Source organism: Cloeon dipterum, chromosome 2 (assembly GCF_949628265.1).
Source record: "Cloeon dipterum chromosome 2, ieCloDipt1.1, whole genome shotgun sequence".
NCBI classification, from domain to species: Eukaryota; Metazoa; Arthropoda; class Insecta; order Ephemeroptera; family Baetidae; genus Cloeon; species Cloeon dipterum.
Genome location: NC_088787.1, coordinates 1,970,653 through 1,994,078, shown reverse-complemented (window position 1 = coordinate 1,994,078; position 23,426 = coordinate 1,970,653). Strand labels below are relative to the sequence as shown.

The 23,426-nt window shown below is 39.0% G+C and overlaps 1 protein-coding gene and 2 long non-coding RNA genes across 3 annotated transcripts; 2 read left to right on the top strand and 1 right to left on the bottom strand.

Annotated features, from left to right (window-relative positions):
- Positions 1–933: 933 nt before the first annotated feature.
- On the top strand, positions 934–1,447 carry LOC135935362 (uncharacterized). Its single transcript, XR_010574208.1, has 3 exons — positions 934–1,137; positions 1,192–1,270; positions 1,325–1,447. It is a non-coding gene; the product is annotated as an uncharacterized LOC135935362 (long non-coding RNA).
- A 2,512-nt stretch (positions 1,448–3,959) lies between these two features.
- Positions 3,960–5,825, bottom strand: LOC135935990 (major royal jelly protein 1-like). Its single transcript, XM_065478646.1, has 4 exons — positions 5,511–5,825; positions 4,836–5,426; positions 4,449–4,605; positions 3,960–4,198 (listed from the first exon to the last, which is right to left on the bottom strand). Exons 1-4 carry the CDS (start codon positions 5,823–5,825, stop codon positions 3,960–3,962), a joined length of 1,302 nt encoding a protein of 433 aa, XP_065334718.1.
- Positions 5,826–7,946: 2,121 nt separating this feature from the next.
- LOC135935611 (uncharacterized) lies at positions 7,947–9,124 on the top strand. Its single transcript, XR_010574239.1, has 3 exons — positions 7,947–8,104; positions 8,742–8,871; positions 9,012–9,124. It is a non-coding gene; the product is annotated as an uncharacterized LOC135935611 (long non-coding RNA).
- Positions 9,125–23,426: the final 14,302 nt, after the last annotated feature.

Below are 23,426 nucleotides of genomic sequence, written 5' to 3'. Positions count from 1 at the left end.
ATGCAAACACGCGCGATTTCACTCACTCTCGGCCGGCACTGACATGGTATTTTAAAGCAAACTCTGCTCGTGTCTGAGGCTTATTAGGTAAATTTATGTGAATGCCTTTAATTTACGGATTAGTGTGCTCTTCCTGGAACAACCTTGACGCAGGAAGAGAGTGTATTTATTTATAAAAAAGCTGCTCAGTTAGTTGATTGACTTGATGAGAGATAAATAGTTCAAAGCAGAAGAACACGTAACCCAATAAAAAAATATAATTTGGTGTATTTGCAGTAAATTAACTCAAGGGGCATATTTTACCTAACATGTTGTAATACATTTTGTTGACTTCGAAATATCAGACCAATTTCACATTAATTATGGCAGACACGCGTGATTTTTTCCTTTGTCGTTACATTGTTATTTTTTAATTTATTATTTCACAACCTCTCGTTGAGTGCTTGGATGGAATTGATATGCGTTTAGCGTTGGGGCCGAACAAGAAAATGGCAAAGGTCACGATCACGAGAGCGTCGTCTTTTCGAGAGAGTGAAAAATATAGTGATGAGAATTAATCCACCGCTTGACGTTCAATTTTTTTGAATCTTACTTCGTCCATTTGGAGTACTCTCTTTGTAGCATTCATCTTTCAAAATTAATGTTGAGATGCGTTCAATCAAATGATAGACTGACGCTCACTTTTATAACGCAATGCCTCATTGTAATATGTTTTCCCAACGCTTACCGGAATAACAAAAGCATATTTTTAAGATTGCATAAAATGACTTCAGAAAATAGAGGAACTACTCTAATATTAAAAATTCAAGCGAAATAAAAATAAAGAGCCCCCACTATTTTTTAAAATCTACAGCACTAGCGTAATAATAAATTGATAACATTATTTTATAGTCACAACTATTTCGTTCCTTCGTTGAATCGTTTTTATATTTGATAAAGGCGAAACATGGAGCAACCTCAAACTTGCGTCATTCCAATAGTTTGTATTCAGAGCCAAAATATCTTTAACGTATATTAATCTTATATTTTAAACAGGAGTCCGAGGTTATTCCACACTCTCCGGAATCGAAGCCAAACCCTGAATCTTTGGAATTTGCCACGAAAATGCCACTTAAATTCGATCCACTGGTTGCTGCGGTGAGTTCTTAATTTCTCAATAAATAGCGGTGTTTGCTAAACAATAATTTTTAGGATAACTCGCAGCATGCCGCTTTCGAACGCGATTCATCGATGTGTAAAAAAATCTGTGTTTTCATCTTCGTGTTGATAAGTAAATTTGAAAATATCTTAAACCTTCTTGAATGTAATTTAATTGTTGTTTTAGCCTGCTCTATTTACAACGTTTTAGGGTTAATAGTCATCGTGTTCAGCAGCAATTCCCCGCTGAACCATTTGGCGGCGTTTTTTGGCGTATTGATTTCTGATTTTCTTCTGTGGCCGATTGCAAGTAGCAAATTGTCCGAGGAAGACCTTTCTTTAATTTTTAATTGTGTTTTATACAGTAAGTGCTTTTCCAATAATTAGAATCTGTTCTAACAAATAAAATAATTTGTTTTTAGGTGGATTTTTGGGAATGCTTTGCGCAATCTCCTGGTATATCTACAAAACTAAAAGTGCAGAAGATCCTATCCAACAACAGAACAATCCAAACGATGCAAATAACGGAAATAATTTGTAACATTTGCTTGAATAAACTCTGGATCACAATTTACAAATTATTATTTTCCATTTTCAATAAAATATGTAGGATTATAGGACACTACACGCAGAAAACGAAAATACCATATGAAAAAAAATGGAATTGATTTTCGTGGACAAATCAGATTACTAAGTTAATTTTTGGTGTATTTTCCGGATTCTTTCTGATTTTTTTTTTCTTTTAAAAGGATATTCCCTACGCTATTCGTGGTGTCCGCGCGCTCTGGTACATCTGTAAACACGCAAACTTAATAAAAATGAAACACAATATTTTTAAGCAGTTTACGAACAAAAAACGACTATGAATTGATACGAAATATGCCGTCTAAATAATTTCGACTGTTTAATTTGGCCTGAATATGATAAATAACAGACCTAGTGAAAGGATAAGGTGCCTCTCCTTCAAGCTGACGGAGTTTTTACCTCATTTCCAATTTTTTCGTTTTAAAATCTTCTCCCGGTAATTCCTGCTTCCCTCCGGACCGTGGCTGCCTCGAAAAGATTTTGCTCCTTGCACTGGGAATTCCTGGGAGATTACAGGAGTTCTGGAGCAATTCTCAATTCAAGACATATCCTTCTTTGGCCTAAGTGGCAGCACACAGAAAGTTTGTATAATCAACTAAAAAAAATCAAAACGCAATTTTCATGGCATTTAGACGATAACATGTTTCTCATAATTTGAAGCTCTATTTTTCTGACTTCAGAAAACAGAGGAACTCTAAAATATTGGAATTTTTTCCCCACTCTTTTTAAAATCTATAGCAGTAGCGTAAAATACCGAAAACATTTAAGTCATAGCTATTTCGTTCCTGCTCCATTGAATCGCTTTTTTATCTGGCAAAGTATGGAGCAACCTCGAACGAACACTGCACTTTACGTTATTCCAATAATGGTTTGTATTCAGGGCCAAAATATCCTTAACATTTATTTTTCTAAATTTCAACAGGAGTCCGAGGCTTCAAACACTCCAGGAATGAAGCCAAACCCTGAAACTTTGGAATTGGCCACGAAAATACCACTTAAATTCGATCCACTCGTTGTTGAGGTAAATTCTTTTATTAAATATTGCGGTGTTTGCTAATAAATTGTCTTTAAATATCTCAGGATAAATCACACAATGCAGAGAGCGATTCAGTGTTTACAAAAATCTTCTTTTTGATAAGTTCATTTGAAAATATCTTATACTTTCTTAATTGTAATTTAATTGTAGTTTTAGGTTGCTCTGTTTACCACATTTTTGGGTGTCTGATCACCGTGCTCATCAGCAAATCCGTTTGGAACCATTGGGCTGCAATTTTTGGCTTAATGATTTCTGGTTTACTTGTGTATCCAATTGCAAGTAGCATCTTGTCCGAGGAAGACTATTCCTTATTTTTTAATTGTGTTTTTTACAGTAAGCGTTTTTCCAGCAATTAGTATCTGCTCTAACGATAACACCAACAATTTGTTTTTAGGTGGATATGTGGGAGCATTCTGCGCCCTCTTATGGTTTATCTGCAAAAAATAAAGGTGCAGAAAATGCGTTCCTCTATCCAACAACAGAACAATCCAGATGATGCAAAAATAATTGAAATAATTTATAGCAGTTGCTTCAATAAAATCTAGATAAAAATATTTTAATAATGTTTCGTTTTCTACAAAGTACGTATGTAGGATTATGCACAACAATGTTTTGGAAGTTTATTTCTTGTCCGGTTAATTAAAATAAAAACTGTTCGCTCCTTTTTAATGTTCTATTGCTCGAATGTAGGAGAATATAATGCAACCTGCTGGACAATAGAGTATCGCAGGTTGCACTCGAATTGTTTCGAAAATACAGGCGCAAAAGACGGCATATTTTGACTGGTTTCAACTTACTTTTTTTCATTTCCTCTGCACAACGATAGGTCGAGGAATAAATGGACTTCCTTAAAATTATATGTCAACCTGAAAGACTGATCGAGAGAGGCTCTTTCATTCGTGTCCCTAGATGGAAATCGCAGGTACATGCATTTCACAGTTCCTGATTATTTTTTTATCGCTTTCTGTGACTAACACAACATAATACACAATGCAGGGAAGCCTTTTCTGATTACGAAATTAACCTTATTGAAAAGTGCTAAGTTTTACAAGAAAAATAGGTGAAATGAATTGAACAAAAATAGCATTAAATAAAGGGTTAAACACATAATTTATTTCCAATACAAATGAAACACGATTAGGAATGTCTTAAAATTATTGGACATGGAGCACGAGACGCTTCTCCAAATTAATCGCGGACTCTAATCGTCGGTTCCAAGCTTGGATTTTTCGGCTGCTCTTATATTGAGATCAGGAGAGAGTGGGCGTGGAATAAACGTCATTGTGGGACTCGTGGTGCGGTATTTGGTGAGCTCTTTAGTGATGATTCGGGAAAGGGAATTGATCCTCTTCTGTCTCAGGTTGCGCCAAAAAATGACCACACTAAATACGATGGAGCCGGACAGAATGATGCCAAACAGGTGCCACAAAATGGATTCTTCTGGAATGACAACAGCAAAATGGATTTTGAGCAGTTGGCTTGAAATGGATGGCCTATGGCGTATGTTTTTTCAAGCATCAATAGATACTCCAACCATAATTTATAATCAAAGTTAAATCTACAAACATAAGCAAAAATGTGCTTGGGAAAAATTCGATTAAAATAATTCTTTTTTTAAATTAATATAAAGAGGGTAGATTATTGGGTTGGCTTCACCCGAATATTAAAAAATCAAATAAATAAACCTTACCAGGCAGATCCTCGAAGATGTATGACTTTGCTCCTATTTCAGCCTTCAAGAGCGCGTATCTTGGATTACTATATTCATCAAACACCATCATCCAGAGAGATCCACTTTGGCCCAAGGAAAAAGTGAATTGCCAATAAAATGGAAGAAGATCAGCGGCCTAAAACCAAGCAAAAGTTTTAGATCATGTTAAATTAAAACAAGTTTTATTCCCTCCAACAAATATATACTTTCTAGCTACATTCTTTTAAAGAAATAATTATCACCCCCGACTTAGTAGAATTTAAACATTTTTTCCATCACTGTATTTAAATAAATTAGATAGGTTCTTTTCAATTAAAAATTTGGTGTAAGATTATTTTACTTTCCCGATCAGGTGACTTAAATTACCTCATAAAAACGCTGCTCCTGAAATGGCTGGGAAGAGTTCCAAGAAGATGTGTAGTTTTCCCACTGAAAGGCGGCATACATTGTCCCGTGGTTGTCCAATAGCATTCTATACGATTGCTTTGCAGTCCAGTTTCCGATTAGTTCCGGATTTGCAGTTCGAGTTCCGTTGCGGAGAGCGGCGACGGAAATTGAATACAGTTCACTGGATTCGTATTCGCTGAGGTAGAGCGTTCTCGGTTCCTGATTCTTAGGGGATAGGGCAATGGACGAAACCGCGAGTCCTGACGTGTTCACCTTCCAAGATTCATTTTGCTCCAAACTAAACACGACAATGTGTTGTTTACTCTGACGCGAGATGTAGGCGAAGGTTCCGTTTGGCGTTTCGTCCAGCACCAAGTCGTGTATCGGGTCGTGAAAATAGAAATGATGAACGAGTTCGGTTTTATTGGAGTTTAAATCAAAAATCCATAGTTTGGCTCTGCAATTGGATTTGGAGCTGGCCTCATCGAGCACCCACAGCCTGCCAATGGAGTCCACTTCCAGCCCTTTGGCTTCTTCAATTTTGTTGCACTTTTCCCAGTTTTCATTTTCCTGCAAAAAGAGGAATCTCAAAAATCTTATTTTAAATTTATAGAAACATCAGGAATATAGCTGAAGAATTTTTCTTCTACTTACATGCATGTCCCACGAAGGGAATGGAGTGAGTTTCGGAGGTGCGGAGGACGCACTTCTCGTCGGCAGAGACACCAGACTCATCGGGATATTACCATATTTCTTAAGACTGAGGAAGATCTTTGGTCCGTATGCTGCCATGTAAAGAGGCACAATATCATCTGGTTCCAAAGTTTCATCTTCCTGTGTCCTGTTTGCCTCAGAGGGCCACTCGTAGTCCAATCCATCGGGCCATTCGAAGACCTGAGAGAATAAGTTCGTGGCGGTGGCCATGGACGAAAGGCCGAGCAACAAAATGGCGACGAAGAATGGCGTCATTCCTCCAGCGTTTTTCAACTGTTGACAAAAGGCACAAAAAACACAACCGTCATTTTGGGAAAATGCTATAAAGGATCTACGAAAATGCAAGAGAGAAGATGAGTGGAATAGCGTAGGATCGAACTCACACGATTTATAACTAATATTTCATTTGCTTATTAAGATTCTATATACAAAAAGTGAATAGGTAAATGTACAAATAGTGATCAAGTATCTGAAACGGCGGCAATCGAAAAAAGTGTATTTTTAATCTAATTTTAAGATATATTTATAGGAATGAAGTACAAGAACTCTTCTTCCAAGTTAATTCTTAATAGATTGTACAGTGAATTAGTTGATTCTCACCATTTTACTCTGCCAAAATTGTGTAGTAGTGAAGCCTGAGTTGCCTGAGCAAGAATGACTGTCAAGCTTCTCCGGTGGCTATCAGTTCAAATATTTATATTTAGTAAATAAATCCAGTGTAGTGGTCGCCTGACAAAAAAACATACATTTCAAAGGTCATTTTAGTGAACAACGTACAAAATGAACAAAAAAAGTGAAGGATTGGTTGTCATCGTGTGGCTAATTTTTTTTTTGTTCTTCTTTTCGCACACTACTTTGTAAATACAAAAATGTTGTTGCACTCTTATTTTTGTTAAATAGCTGCTGCGATGCAGCAGCTGAACGAGCACCAGCCGTCAATTCGTCTTGAATTGGCTGGACTTGTAATGTTTTTTCAAATAAATAAAATTCTAAAAAAAAAAAAAAAAAAACAAATAAACTACAAAGACAAACGTCGTTCCTATTGGCCAAAAGACCCACATGCATCCTATTTCAGCCTTTTTAAACGAAAAAAATATGCAATGACAATTGAACTGCCTTAAAATAATTTGTATTCCTAAAAATCTAGTGTTTAGAAAGTTATTTATAGCAGATATAAAGTTAGTAGATGCCTTTAAGTAAAAGAATTTCCTTTCTACGTCCCACTGTAATGCCGCAGAGATCCCGAATTTCAACGCTCGGTGAAGCCTAAACAATAAAAAACGCAACCTGCTTATTTGCTCTGGTGTTCACGTACAATCTAAATTGGTTCAACACTCTAGAGAACTAGATTTGAACTTGCAATAAAACGGACTTGCTGGAAAGAATTTTATTAATTAAGCGTTGATCGCATCTTCGAATCGTTTCTGAATTTGGCGCCATCTACCTGCCAGTAGTGAAAATGACGTCATTACATGGAATACTTGGGCCAGCAAGTGTTGGCGCTGGCCGCTGCAATATCAGGTGGCTGCTGGGAGAATCACGAGAGATTGAAGCGCTCGCAAAAAGTGTGTGATCGCGCGCTACACAGCATCCCAGATCCCGCATTAATGCGACAGAGAAACGAAAATAATCGATTTGTGCATTGTGCTAAAATGACAAAAAACTCAAAATTCATGCCCCGAAAAATACGATTTTTGTGAATACTATTATTTTATAAGTTCAAATAATTACTCAAAAGGAAAGTTCCAGGATTTCTCGACTAGAAAAAATTTTCTTTTAGTCTTTATCGAAATAATTACGAATTGAAATTAGAATTTAATAAATTTTCCAAAATACAATCAGCTCAAAATTATTTCCGGTCATTTACAAGGAAATTAATTGCTTCTCTATTTCTAGCATATTCATAATTTCAAGATTGATCACTTTAAAACGGTTACAACCCAATTAAAACCCTCCTCCCATATACTCGCTATTGCGCCTAAATTTTATCGACGGTTGTCACCCCAAAAAACCACCCCCGCCGCCCGCAAAGTGTGTCAAGGGTGGCCGAGGCGCGAAAAATCATTAATCCTGAATAAAACCTCCCAGACACTCCTAAAAACTTGTAAAATTATATTGAAATAATGGACTTGAAATATAATTGTAAAAATGGCGGTGTCCACCAGTCCTAGTTACATATTATCGTCCTTAGTGCTGCGTGTGAAGAAGGAGGCGGAGCCAGACGGCACAAATGCGCATGCGCGGTTGGCAGCTAGTGGTGGCACTTAAGGAGAAGCAGCCAGAGTCAGCAAAAGAGGGGAAGGAGTGGGGAGCGAACAAGCGATCATTGCCCCCACTCCTTCCCCTCTTTTTATGTCTGTCTGCTGCTTCGCTTCTCCTACTCTCGTCAGTGACGTCAGTCTTTAACTGGCAGTGACGGGAGGAGGACGTGCGCGGTGCCGGTCTGCAGCCGCGCTTGATGACTGAGAGGCCAGCGACCACCAGACGGCCTCCGTGGACCTCGGCTGACCCGCGGCCGACGTCCACATTTTCGGGTGAGTGCAATTATTATTACATTATTTCCTATTTTGGGGGCTAAGAAACTTCGCGTTTTCGTTATGTTATCGCGAGCCACTTGACGGCATAAATCTTGATATTAATAAAAATTACGCATGCCAGTAAATAATCTTTAAATTTAAAAAATATTAATAATTAGAATTTGTAAAAGAGGAAAATAAAAGTTTAACAGAAATCGAAAAAATTTAACCAAATTTTTGTTTAAAAAAAACAACTTTAAATTTCAATTATTTTGACTTGGAATCGCGAATGTAGGCAAGCTTAAGGACGGTACAACTAGGACTGGCGGACACCACCACTCTTACAGACGGGAAAATGGTGGTTTCCGCCAGTCCTAGTTGTACCGTCCTTAAGCAAGCTGATTTTTGCGGGCCAAACACCTGACGTGCATGCTTGTAAAGTATTGGGCGGGGCCAGATGGCACAAGTGCGCATGCGCGGTTGGCAGCTAGCGGTGGCACTTAAGGAGAAGCAGCCAGAGTGCCAAAAGAGGGGAAGGAGGGGGGACAAACGACGCTTGGCTGCTGGGTGAATGACCCACTGCTTCCCCTCTTTTGCTGACTCTGACTGCTGCATCGCTTCTCCTACTCTCCTAAAATTAGTCTTTAACTGGCAGCCAGCGAAGGATGACGTGCGTGGTGCTGGTCTGCAGCCGCGCTTGATGACTGAGGGGCCAGCGACCACCAGACGGCCACCGTGGACAGCGTGGACCTCGGCTGACCCGCGGCCGACGTTCACATTTTCGGGTGAGTACAATTATTACATTATTTCATATTTTGGGGGCGTCTCTTAAAATCAAAGGGTAATTCGCGCGCCAAGAGTTAAACCTGTTTTATTTTTGTTCTTCTTTCCTCTCATTCTCTGAACTAGATGTTCTGATTCACAGGTTTGCGACCTCGAGTACCATCCGGACAACCAGTTCCTCGCTTCCTGGAAACGACCAACGATACTACGTTTGGAACCTTCATCCCTCCAACCAGTCCCAATTATGCTCTTCTTCAAACTTTATGTATCTTTATTTAAATTGTTATTTTAAATATGTAATTGGAAAAATAAAGATAAACCCTGTAAAGTAATTCAGAAATGAATGTAAAATAGGATTGTAAATTGTAAATTCCTGCTCTTTGCATTATGCTATGTCACTGGAAGTGGTGGGGAATTTCTAATGTCAGCTTTTTCTATTTTCCCTTTTTACCTTTCCCTTTTGTTGCTTTTTCCATTTAATTCCCAGCAGTGAGATCCTGCCTGCGCCTCTTGCGCAGGTGGTAAACCCCTGCTGGTATTTTATTTATTTTCCCTAAATTCATTTCCAAGTAACTTTCCAGCAGCGGGAATTCGCCTGCGCCTGTGGCGTACGCTTGAAAAACCCTGCTGGTTTTTTTTAATTTTCCCTTAATTCAATTCCTAGTAACTTTCCAGTAATGGGTACTTATTGCTTTTTTTAATTTTCCCTAAATTCATTTCCTAGTAACTTTCCAGTAATGGGTACTTATTGCTTTTTTTAATTTTCCCTATATTCATTTCCTAGTAACTTTCCAGTAATGGGTATTTATTGCTTTTTTTATTTTTCCCTAAATTCATTTCCTAGTAACTTTCCAGTAATGGGTACTTATTGCTTTTTTTAATTTTCCCTATATTCATTTCCCAGTAACTTTCCAGCAGCGGGAATTCGCCTGCGCCTGTGGCGTACGCTTGAAAAACCCTGCTGGTTTTTTTTAATTTTCCCTTAATTCAATTCCTAGTAACTTTCCAGTAATGGGTACTTATTGCTTTTTTTAATTTTCCCTAAATTCATTTCCCAGTAACTTTCCAGCAGAGGGAATTCGCCTGCGCCTGTGGCGTACGCTTGAAAGCCCCTGCTGTTTTTTTTAATTTTCCCTTAATTCATTTCCAAGTAACTTTCCAGCAGCGGGAATTCGCCTGCGCCTGTGGCGTACGCTTGAAAGCCCCTGCTGTTTTTTTTTTAATTTTCCTTAAATTCATTTCCTAGTAACTTTCCAGTAATGGGTACTTATTGCTTTTTTTAATTTTCCCTAAATTCATTTCCTAGTAACTTTCCAGTAATGGGTACTTATTGCTTTTTTTAATTTTCCCTATATTCATTTCCTAGTAACTTTCCAGTAATGGGTACTTATTGCTTTTTTTAATTTTCCCTTAATTCAATTCCTAGTAACTTTCCAGTAATGGGTACTTGTTGCTTTTTTTAATTTTCCCTAAATTCATTTCCAAGTAACTTTCCAGCAGAGGGAATTCGCCTGCGCCCGTGGCGTACGCTTGAAAAACCCTGCTGTTTTTTTAATTTTCCCTTAATTCAATTCCTAGTAACTTTCCAGTAATGGGTACTTATTGCTTTTTTTAATTTTCCCTATATTCATTTCCCAGTAACTTTCCAGCAGCGGGAATTCGCCTGCGCCTGTGGCGTACGCTTGAAAAACCCTGCTGTTTTTTTAATTTTCCCTTAATTCAATTCCTAGTAACTTTCCAGTAATGGGTACTTATTGCTTTTTTTAATTTTCCCTAAATTCATTTCCAAGTAACTTTCCAGCAGAGGGAATTCGCCTGCGCCTGTGGCGTACGCTTGAAAAACCCTGCTGTTTTTTTTAATTTTTCCTAAATTCATTTCCCAGTAACTTTCCAGCAGCGGGAATTCGCCTGCGCCCGTGGCGTACGCTTGAAAAACCCTGCTGGTTTTTTTTTAATTTTCCCTAAATTCATTTCCTTGGTAACTTTCCAGCAGCGGGAATTTGCCTTTTCCGATTTTATTTTTATTTTTTTCCATTATGCTATGTTATTTGTATATGGTTTTTGTCTTATTCAATAAAAAATAAGAAAATAAAAATTGCTTTTATTAATGCTTGCCCTATGCCCAGCGTTTTCATTTTCTCCCAAGGTTGTGTTGCCGTTATCCGCCCCTTTTTGAGTCATCTCATTGTCAGCTTTCCGTCGGTACATCGGACCATAATATATGCAAGTTGCCATTTTTTTTTTTTTTGCTTAGATTTGCAAATTGTGCGTTTTACTGGATTTAAATTTAAAAGATTAAGATTAAAGATTAAGTAGAGAAATTTAAGAAAAATATTTCATAAATTGTATATTTTTTTAAGATGGCATAAAATAGGAGTTCTTAATCCTTCAAATTTCCACTCTAGGTTCTGAAATTGGATTACATTAAAAGAAAAGAGCAAATTTTTACACTTTACAAAGTCCAGCATCCGAGATAATTTATTGATTGTAAAAAAAAACAATTTTAAGCAACTCAAAGCCTTTTTTTCTTTTGTGTAAAACAATTATTGGAGCCTCTTGTCGGTCAGTTAAATTAAGAAATTTATTTATCATAAAAAACTGCGAATGAGAAGACGAGTGGGTGCGCTGACTGACGCTGCAGGCAGTCGGTTCGCAGTTTGTATAGAGGGAATGGCCGCTTACCCTGATGCAGACGCCCTCCAAGGGCACGAGGTCATCAAAAGAAATGAGCCGACGACAAATTACACGCAGGCGACTGATAGAGTTGACACCTAGACCAAGGTCAGTGTTGAAGGTTTGCGGAGGTAAATGAGTCCAAAAAACGTTCGTCTCGTGTTTGAGTAGAGGGTGTTAATTCACTCCGTACACTAGAACTGGAAAAATTACAACAAATCAGCGTTAAGAATCACAACAATAAATTTTATACAAAGTTGTTTGATTGTTTACATTTAGTACATATTTGAGCTCAAGAATTTTTCATTTTTATTCTGAACGTCAATTTTAATCTGGCGCCAGTTGCATAAACCCTTCACTGTAACTAAATAATCTCAATTTGACAAGGATAAAGCATGTCAAATTGACATTTACCGCTTGACATGCTTAAGGCTTGTCAGCGACATTGTGCTTTTGACTAGCTTAAGACTTGTCAACGACAGTTCTTGACTAGCTTAAGGCTTGTCAAAGCATCATGTCGCTGACATGCCTTAAGCATGTCAAGCGGTAAATGTCAATTTGACATGCTTTATCCTTGTCAAAGATGGTCGCTGACCAGCCTTAGGCTTGTCAATTTGACACGCTTTATCCTTGTCACTGCTACGCTGGCCGCCGCACGCTGACCTGCCGCCCCACCGCACGCTGGCCGCTGCGACCTACGCTTCCATAGCGCCCGCATTAACCCTATTTAAAATGGGTAAATTAGACTCTAGGAAAAAGCTTGTCAAATTGACAAGCTTTATCCTAGTCACTGCTTGCTAGCCGCCCCGCCGCCGCTGCGCGCTGGTCGCTCGCCGCCGCACGCTGGCCGCTGGCCGCCGCACGCTGGCCTCCGCGACATACATACTGGCCTGCCAACCCGCCGCCGCTGCACGCTGGCCGCTGCCAATGCGGCCGCCTTCCCTGTACTTAAATTGTCAATTTGACAAGGAACAAACTTGTCAATTTGACAAGGAACAAACTTGTCAAATTGAGAAGCGTCATTTGCCGGCCTGCTGCCCCACCGCTCCCGGTACTGGCCGCCGCACGCTGGCCGCCACTGCTGCGGCCACCCCAATGCTCGCAGCCCCCGACCCAGTGCTGGCCGCCAACGCTGGCCCACCGCCCCCGCTAGTGGCCGACACCGCTGCGGCCGCCCCGCCACCCATCGCCCATGGTGCATGCTGGCAGCCACATTACAATATTACATTTATTTGCATTATATCGAATTACAAAATAAATCATATTTATGAAACATTGACGTCCTACCTCTTATATCTTAATCAAGCATCGCGCGGCTTTCACAACGAGCACCGCACATTCTCGCGCAGCCAAATTCTTCATGGTTTTCCGCTGTCGACCGTTGGGCTTCTCTTTCATCTGAGATTTGAAGTTCACGCGAGGTTGCCGTTTTCCTCACTTTGTCCCTTCCAATGTTACGCCTACTATATCGATACTAGCGCCACTGATGCTTTTGCCTCCTTTTCATCCTATGCTTTTCTAAATTGGATTGCTAGCCCGCTAACCCTATAGTGCCACAAGTTGAGTCATGTGTAGTTACAGAGTTGATTTCCTTTCCCCAATTTCTTCATTAGTTCTGAGCAATCCAATCAATTAAATTAATCATTTTTAATTAAAGAAAAGCTTTAGAAGCAGGATAGAGAACATGTCATTTTGACAAGTTTAAACCGCGTCATATCATTGACAAGTTTTATACATGTCATTTTGAGCAGGAAATTTTGACATGGATAAAACGTGTCGTTGAAACAAGTCTTATCCATGTCATCGCGTTTTGACAAGTTTTAAACTTGTCATTTTGAGTAGGATAATTTGACATGGATAAAACCTCTCGTTGCAACACGTTTCAAACATGTCATCGTGTTTTTGACAAGTTTTAACCTTGTCAATTTGACCAGGAAATTTTGACATGGTTAAAACCTCTCATCGCAACACTGTTTAAACATGTCAACGACCTTTGACAAGTTTTATGCATGTCATTTTGAGCAAGAAATCTTGACATGGATAAAACCTCTCATTGCAACACGTTTTAAACTTGTCATCACGTTTTTGACACGTTTTAACCATGTCAATTTGACCAGGAAACTTTGACATGGTTAAAACCTCTCATCGCAACACGTTTTAAACATGTCACAGAACTTTGACTAGTTTTATCCTTGTCATGACAAGGGTAAAACTTGTCATCAGGTCGTTGACTAGTTTAATCCTTGTCGTGACAAGGATAAACCTTGTCAAATGTCGTTGACATGCTTTATCCATGTCAAATTGAGATTATTTAGTTACAGTGTTGGTGTTCGAAGCCGCCAACAGATGGCGCCACCGTAGACTTTCGATTTTAAGGCACTTCCGCTGCGATTTCAGACTCAATGTAGCTAATGTGCATTCTTCAATTAATTTGCTATTTTTTGACGTGCTGAAAACCAAAATCGGTTCAGCCAATCGCCGTAGAATCGTGAAAAACGTTTTTTTGAAATAAAAAAATCTTTTCCAACGTTTCTACGGCGAATGGCTGAACCGATTTTGGTTTTCAGCACGTCAAAAAAAAGCAAATTAATTAAAAAAAGCAAAATAGCTGGATTGAGTCTGAAATCGCAGCGGAAATGCCTTAAAACCGCTTAAAACTAAATTTTTTAAGAAATTCTGTGGTTGCGCCATCTGTTGGCGGCTTTGATAACTAAGGGTTTATGCAACTGGTCAATTACATAAATTTTGTATCGCGAATTATTCACATTTAATGACAGAAAATGGTATTGAATTGACTTTGGCAATATCACTGAATAATAATTCACTTTGTTAAGCGTTTTCATGAATAAACAAATACAATTATGCAAAAATGATTTATTTGTTCGAAAAGAGAGCTCTCCAACTAGCAGTGGCGGTACCAGCGGTTTTCGCATCAGAATTTACGGCTATATTATATTAAAATCTTGTTTTTTCTATGAGGTACGCATGCAGCAAAAGCAGGTGAAAACACCTTCTACGATCTCCTGCTGGCTGGATGCATCATGCTCGATTTTTAATTGAATTGCATCCCTAATCCCTAAGCTAAAACTGCTATAATCGAGCTTTCGTACGCGGTCAGCATGAGACGGTAGGAGGTATCAAAAGGAGTATTTTGCGCACCTCCTCTTCTAGCCTGCTAACCTGATAAGATAGTGGGGCATTTTAACGCTATATGCAGCGCCATGCGCGCTTTTTCTCTTCAATATAGGCACTTTGTACCAGGAGGGCACGCGATACAAGGAGGTACTTTGGTTGCCATTCATACCTGGGCGATGTATCGAAATCGCACCATGTTGAATGGGATTGAGGGGGAGGGGGCGCATTGCAGTACGATTTTTTAATAAAGTATCGGTCGATACTGGGGGTGATACATCGATACCGTACCAAGTAAAAGGATAGGGAAATATATATATATATATATATATATATATATATATATATATATATATATATATATATCGCCCAGTATCGACCGATATGATTCAAGGATGCGTTGCCGGTTTCCATCCTCCTTTAAAACCCTACTTCATCAAGCCATTGGCATCCGTGAAGGGGAAAATAGAAGGTATCAAAAGTTCCTCCTTGCATCGCATGCCATCCTGGTACCAAGTGTCTTATTTTGAAAAGATTACTACAAAGAAACACATGTAAATTACAGTCCGCGTGCATTAAATAAATTTATTTTGAATTAAATTCAAATTTCCTCTACCGCTAAAGATTACGTAAAAACACATTCAAACCAGGAAGTAATTTGTTCGATGATAATTTCACAATTACCTCCGAATTTGTAATTCCTTTCTTTGCTTAATGAAATTTACTTTCAATCATTTGCTAGCTGATTATTTCTCAAGTGTTAACAAACGCGATCGTTAGCACATGCCAGGAAGTGAGGAGGAGAAGAAATTAATTACTTTATTCAGTGAGCAAATAGTAGTGCTTTTGCTGTGCGTGGATAAAGAAGGTTGATCGATCATTGAAGCTTCTAATAATCAGCGACAAAAAGGTACAATTTGCTTTTATAATTAAGGCCGTGAGTTTTATACAGGAAAATATTAGACTATATTTAAACGGGCTTATGGATCAATTTAGTCGATTTTTTATTTATATTTTCAACTGCGTGTACAAACATGCTCATATTTAAATGGAAAATACCTATTTTTTTATTATTTATTAGCTTTTTCCACGGTGAGCCAGAGACGGTGAAATGTGTGACCCGCTTTTGTCCCTTTTCCGTGCGAGCCAATCAAATCCTTTATTATTGGTCAGCTACTGACTGAACTTGCATGAATTTGGTTGCATTCAAAATCTACACTCTCCCTCGATCAAATGAAACAAAAACGAAAACATTACGAAATTCTGTTCTCTGTTGAAATCCTCGCACAGTGAGCAAACCGGACGTGTCGCTCGCACTCTTGATTTATTTTTCTATTTTCGTGATTTACGGCGGAATTTGATTTGCCACTCTGCTCATGTTGTGCATGTGATTTCCGTGCAAAATAAATTAGCTTTCCATAGTGATGCGTCTAATTTCTTTTGAGCAAAAACTGTTGAAATATTAGCGCCACACGCAGTATCATTGTTACGTTCTGGATTTTTTAATAATTCCCGTAATTACTCGATTAAAACTCTACTGTATTTTTTCATCTCAAGAGGAAGGATTCTTTATTCTAAGAAATCGCCATGCTGTTGAAAATCCCAACGTGCGTGACGTTTTTCCTGTTCCTTCTCGGTGAGTAATTATCACTCCGACAGAAAATAATAATTTTGAACCATTCAAACATGAAGCAGGCTTCGAGTATGCTCTTGGATACTTGGTCAAAGTTGAATCTAACAGCAGAATCAAGGCCTGCATCACTGATGACCACCAACATGCGGTAGCTTTCGTCGATTTGTGGAGCCAACGTGGTATATATATTTCATATGTTTGACGATTATTTAGACATAATAATTATTGCTTTTTAGATGATGGGGAAAATTATGAAAGGCTATTTCGTCATATTTTCATAAAAGCTTGACATAATTAGTAGTTGTACAGTTGCACATTTGCTTTTTAGTTGGTTTTACAAATTATATTTCCTCACCGTTAATTCTGTAAGATTGCTGTTTCATAATCGAAGCTTCCTCCTGCTTTTTTGTCCAACATAACATTTCGGCATTTTATTCTGTTTAACAACAATCCTGTATGTATAAAAAGTTAACAACACCGATGTGGAAATCTTTGGCCTGGACGGAACTTCCAACGAACTGGGAAAATTCGACTGCAATTTGGTGAAGAAAGGCGGCTGCGACAAGTGGCGGACACAAAATTTCTCAATGAAATCGAACAAATATGGAAATTATCCGGCTGTTACTGACTTTCGTTGGCACGGTTCGTTTTGATGAGTTTTTCCAAATAATTGGAAATAATTAGGGATTTTACAGACCTACCAGTATATTCCGGACATGAAAATACTTTGCTGCTGACGGAGGAAATAAGGCAGAACATATCAACCAGCTCTCATTACTCAATTCTAACTAGTCTTGACTACCGAGTGATGTTTGGCAATTGGAGTTTGTCAAACCTAACAAAAAATATCCCCGAGGATGAGGCCAATGAAATTCATATTCGGAGCGTTCGGGATTTTCCGAAATATCAAGACTTATTTTTCCACGAATATCTTTATCGCGTAAAGGTATGAATAATTTACGCAGTAAAAATGTTTCTTACATCTGTGGAATCCCCCAAGCAATATCTGTGGCACAGCATGACTCTTAATTACTCGGCAGACACTGCAAAATTTGAATTAATCGTTCAGGAGGAAGGCTTAAAAAGATATTCAATTGCTGGTACATCACAGTAAGTAATAAGATTTCAATGTACTTGTAATTTCATCGAACATGAAATATTCCTTTAGGTGGGTGGATGTTTTCATCCCAACCATCTTGCTGTCAAGACCTGGTCGAGTGAAGCATCATGCTTGTAAGATTTTCAAATGTCCAACTGCCCAATTTTCGCTATTTGTAAAGAACATAATGAGCCAATCAAAGAACTGCTCCCTTCATCTGATTGGTCCTCGGCATTCTTGTCGCTATACTTGCTAAGTTCTGATCATGGCAGCTAAAAAAACGATTAATTGCGTTTCCACAATTTTTTTCGCGTCATATTGAATTGGCACTTTGGAATATTGTCTTCCACCCTGTCAAAAAATAAAGTTCCTCGCATTAATTTATTAACATTAATTCCAGACAATGTGCTCGTGCCTGAAATTGCCAATACTTGGATGGAGCGAGAAATAGACATCAAGGAAGCAAGTCCATTCTGCGTTGATGTTGTATACCTTATGAAAAACCAACTGAACACTCCGGAAAGCCCTTTGAACGTCACTTTGACGATGCAGAACGGCCTAACGGAGCACTTCACTCATAACGAAGCTTCAGAGAAAGGTGCTGCCACCTGGCAAGTCGCTAGGTTTGAAAATCCGCAACGCCGATTCAAGGGAAAGGTGACGATCAGGTTGAGCGTTGGATCGAAAGACCTGGAAATTGGCGGAGTAAAATTCTGCACAGGAGGTTTGTTTTAATATTTTTCTCACGATATTTTAATTTTTCTCTATATTCAGGAGACTTGATGGTTGTTCCAAAGGACATCAGTGATCAATTTAACTGTCAGATACTGTCTGATCAACCCCCAAAAACGAATGGATAAGACATTAAAAAAGGTATTAACAAAATATTTTGTTCATAATAAGAAAACATCCCGGAGATTAATTCTATCCAAATGCATAACTTCACTTTTTGTAATGTTGCATGGATTCAGAAATTGTCAGTGGACCAAATTACATCTAATAAATAATTTTTGAATTATAGTTGCTCTAAGTTGGAAAATTTGCGAACGATTGGGCAAAAAAGACTGTTCAGAGTTGAGAGCGGGACGGCATTGCTTTGCAGGCTATACAGGAGAAAAATGCGAGAGACGTAATATTATGAACGCCTTTTAAAACAATATTTTATCAATTTACCTCGCCAGGCTGTTCCGGAAATAGTTTTGGAATGGACTGTGCTGAAAATTACCCAGCTGGCCGATGTTTCAACGACGAATTCAGTGGAAAAGATGGATCGTGCAATGTTGCTTGTGGACCTGGGATGTTTATCTTTCCTCTTTGCACCAATCGTAGGAGAATTTCTATAATTTAGCTTATTTCTTCTTAGTAATAAACTCTTCCTTAATGCAGCAATTAGAAAGGCTGCCCCTGTTGTTGCGAGCGTTTCAAGAACAGCCATTAAATTGAGGATGCCGGACAGTAGCCAGCTCACTGGTTATGACCACATCGCCGTGCAGTACAAAGAAGTAAAACCTTTTGGAACTATTGCTCGAATATTTATAAAACCTCTTCTTGTAGATTAATGGAGGACTATTTTGGCACACCAAGGTTTATAAAGAGACGGACGGTGAATTTGTTACGCTTGATAATCTTACACCCAACACGGACTACGAGATCGTTTGTGTTGTGCATGAATATAATTGGGAAATGTACCTGCAAAATTTGATACCTAGCGAATTTGTCGCAGTTAGAACTTGCAGGCCGATTGGTGAGTTGCAAATTTCAAAACATGGCGTTGATTCTGATATTAATTGGATTTCCCTAGATGGCTCTAATCTCGAGATCCAAATTGACGACTCGGGTGCAGCTCTGATTTCTGCTGCAATTGAAGAGGATTACTGCCAGCTGGACACTTTAAACATATTTCTTAAAACTGATATTGAAATAAGAAGGGAACAGTTCCTGGAAACGTTACCCATCGTGAACAAAACGCACTACAAGCATAAATTGAATTCTTGCGTATCCGGATCCTACTACGACGTGACGCTCTTGGATGTAAACCAAAACCAAGTCAATGCCAGACTCAACTGCACGTCTGAAGACCATTTAGAAGTTTCATCACCGCCCACAAGTAATCTCAGAGTTAGTAATTTACAATAAACATCTTTTTGTTATTTTATTTTTGCAGATATCCTTGTTCCTAACCGATGCAGACCGATCAGTAAGTTGAACGTTTAAAATGTGTTATTTATTTTAAAGAATTTGGTTAGATGAGTCGTTGGTTAACATCACCATCAAGGATCCATTTAAAGTGTTCATCGACACTAACACTAGCGACACGGACAGAATAAAAGTATGCGCGCCCAAATTAATGAGAATTTCACGCGTCGCGTCTAGAAAAATCCATATCACAAAGCAAGTGGACGCTTTCGGGTCCGAAGTAGATTTCGGAGATTGCAACATTGGCTCCACCTATGACGTCACGCTGGTTGACCAGGAAGGAAACAAGTTAACGGTCAAACACGCGTGCTGGACACTCGAGCACAGGGGTGAGTTTTCAGATAAGTGTTTTGGAGTTAATTAACTTAATCTTTCAATTTAGCTTTTCGACAAGTTTTCCCGATCATTGGGAAAGTTGGAGCCAGGAAAATCGAGCTGGATATGGAGCAGAGTCTCAGTGGAATCGTCCGTTACGAAGAAATCCAAGTCAATTTCCTTGAGAAGGTATTTTATTTTATTTCGCAAATAGAACGAGTAGGTTGAGAACAATATTTTAGGAAAACATTGGCAAGTGGAAGAGCGTGACCTACGAGAAATCTATGGGCAGATATCTCACTGTGAATTCGCTCAAGCCTGCAACGTCTTACCTAATCCGTTTTGAGTGGAGTTCGCCGAACCACCCCTCAATCCAGGGAGAAGCCATAGAGAAGCAGACGAGCCTCTGCATCGCAATAGGTAAAAATATTTTGATTGTTTTTAAATTTGCACTTGTGTCCAATTTTTACCACGTAAAAATACAGAAACCATTCTGTATTAAACCAGCCAAACCTTAATAAACAAATATCATTCTTTAAAACAGTAAAAAATCCTTTTTTCACAGATGAAAACACGGTGGAGGTGAAATTCGAGGCGCCATTAACCGCAGTGGCGAATTGGCGGCCAAATGCTCTGGATCAGTTGGAGGAGTTGTGCCACTGGGAGAGGATAACGGTGACCACGGGTGAAAAGACCCTTATAAACATCAGGGTGTTTGAACCGACGCTCAGGTGGGACCTTTCTCCGTGCGAACACGGCCGTGAATTCGTCTTCAGGCTGCAAGACGAGCAGGGCAACTCCGTTCAGACGAACGCTACATGCTCGCTGCCCAACTACGAAAAAGACGCAAAAATCCCCTCAACTTCCCGCTGGACTAGCCTGACGCCAGAAGCCGCTTTAGGCATGTTCCTGATTTTCGCATTTATCATCGCCCTTTACTACTGCTCGTATAAAATGGCATTATGGGCTTCTTGCTGCCTCTCTCCTTGATTGCAGGAAAAAAATTAAAAAAACAAAAACAAATCTTGCATGATTATATGTATCCCCGAGTTTATTTTTTATGTATTTTTCAATAAAAATCCCGATTCCATACACGTAGAAAGAGTTTCGTTTTATTCTAACACTAATATTCATGCTTCTTTTTGCATATGGACTTGTTTTTTGCCGAAATCGGTAGCAAGATAAATAAACCAAAATAAACTAGATTTTTTTGCCGATTTTTTGGCACTAATGAAACCCAAATGTTCGGAGCCGAAGTGGCCTAAATCGGCCGCCGAAAGTCGGGCACGCCCCCCAGTTGTGAATGACGTCACAAACGGCACGCCCCCTTTGTGAGGCGAGTGCGACAGAGGAGTTAAGTGCTGTGAACCTTCGGCAGGCTTGGTTTCGGTGACCTGTGCACCTGAACCTGAACGAGTTGAGTCCCCACCTGCGAACGAATCGACCTTTGACACCTGGTGCACAAATCGCCAAAACCAATCCTGCCACTTATGTACAACGAATGGCATTTATATATCCTACCAACATGCTTCTTCAGCGAAGGGAATGTAGTGATAACCAGCGGGAACAAGAGCCAAGGGATATGTTTCCACGTCGACAAAGACACCAGAGTCATTCGAATATTATTAAATTTTTCGAGACTGAGCGCATCATCGGAAGAAAATTGCCGTAAAATCTTTTGAATAATTTAAATTAATAATCAAAAGGGACAAAGTCAGAAATTTGAATTAAAAATTTTGTATTCTTACAAATAGGAGAACGATTTGATAGAAAAATCCTCATAAAAAACTCACGTCGGCTCCTGATTGTAATATATATATCTCGCTTTTGGTGAACATTTGTTGCAGAACTACACAACAAAAAGCTTTCTCTCTTTTTTAGGAAATCTGTTATGCGATTTCTTTACATGAAAAAAATAGGTGAAAGGGTTTAGATTAATAAAATATATTAGGTCAGGTGAAACTGTATTTATTTCCTTTGCCAATGAAATACATATTGGAATGATTAAATCATTTTTATAATATTTGATAGAAGATTTAGATCAAGACGCGACCGTCAAAATTTTCGGTAACTCCCCACAGCTTCGCAGGCATCGCTATCATTTCCTTCGCCGGTCGCTCTCTGGGAATTTTCGGCTGCTAAGAGATCAGGGGAAGGGGACCTCGAATTTTCGTCATGGTGGTTATCACGGAAAAAGGTAATTTCATGACTATCGTCAGTGTTTTGCGAAAGGGAATGGTTCCTCTTCTTTTTGAGGAATATGATCACACCGACACCGAATAGGATCAGGATAAATACGGCGGAGCAGATAAGAATGAGTTTGAAAGGCGATTTTTCAGTCTGGATGCTTCCCTCCTGCAACTCGGATGGGGCAGTTGTTTTCTCAGCAGGCGTCAAAGATTTCGTTGTTGTCAGAATGGATTCTTTGCTGGTGACAGACGTTGGTTTGCTCTTTGGGGAAATGTTATTGGTTGTTGGAATTGCGGGCGTAACTGAAACAAGAAGAAATCAACATGGTGTCATCTATTCTAACATCAAACAGTATTAATCAAAGAGAAATCAACAAATTTTAGCAATTATAAATAATTCTATATTATTAAAATGGTTGACTACAATTTTGGTTTCCCCCTTATTAATATTGAAAAAGAATTAAACAACGGAATCTTACCTGGCAAGGGCTCGGAAGATTTTGCTCCGACTGCAGCCTTGAGAAGCCTGTATCTTGGCTTTCCTTCTCTTTCAAACACTGTCATCCAAAAAATTCCATTTTGGTCCAAGACAAAAGAAAACGGCCAAAACGTTAATGAATGCTGACCTACTGCGACCTAAAAAATCAAGCAAGGCATCGACTCAATGGTCAAGATATTCTGAGAAGAATTTATTTTAAATTGTTGACCTACCCGATGAATATGCTGCTCCTCAAATTTCAGAGAAGTGTTCCAGGAGAATATGTAATTCTGAAAACTTAAAGCGACAAACATGGTCCCTTGGTAGTCCACCAGCATTTTATATGGATTTGTAGTCCAATTTCCGATTAGTTGAAGATTTGCAGATCGTTGTCTGCTGCTGTGAAGAGCGGCAACGGAAATCATGTACATTTCGTCGGTATCAAAATTGCAGAGATAGAGCTGTCTCGGTTCCTGATCTTTGGGGGACAGGGCCATGGAATAAACCCCTATTCTTGGCGTTATAAACACATCCCAGGTTTCGTTTCTTTCCAAACTAAACACGAAAATGAGTTTTTCATAATGTCTCGGGATATAAGCAAATGTTCCGTTTGCCGTTTCGTCGAGCACCAAGTCGTGCATGTAGTCATGAAAATGGGTTAATCGATGAATTTCGCTGGTTTGATCGTTGCTGGTAAGATTGATAATCATTATTTTGGACCCGCATCCGTAGCTACCGATGTCGAGCACCCACAGCCTGCCAACGGAGTCCACATCCAGACCACTTGCACTTTCAAGTTTGTTGCAATCTCCCCATCTCTGAAAAATAAGAGGACGTGTTCT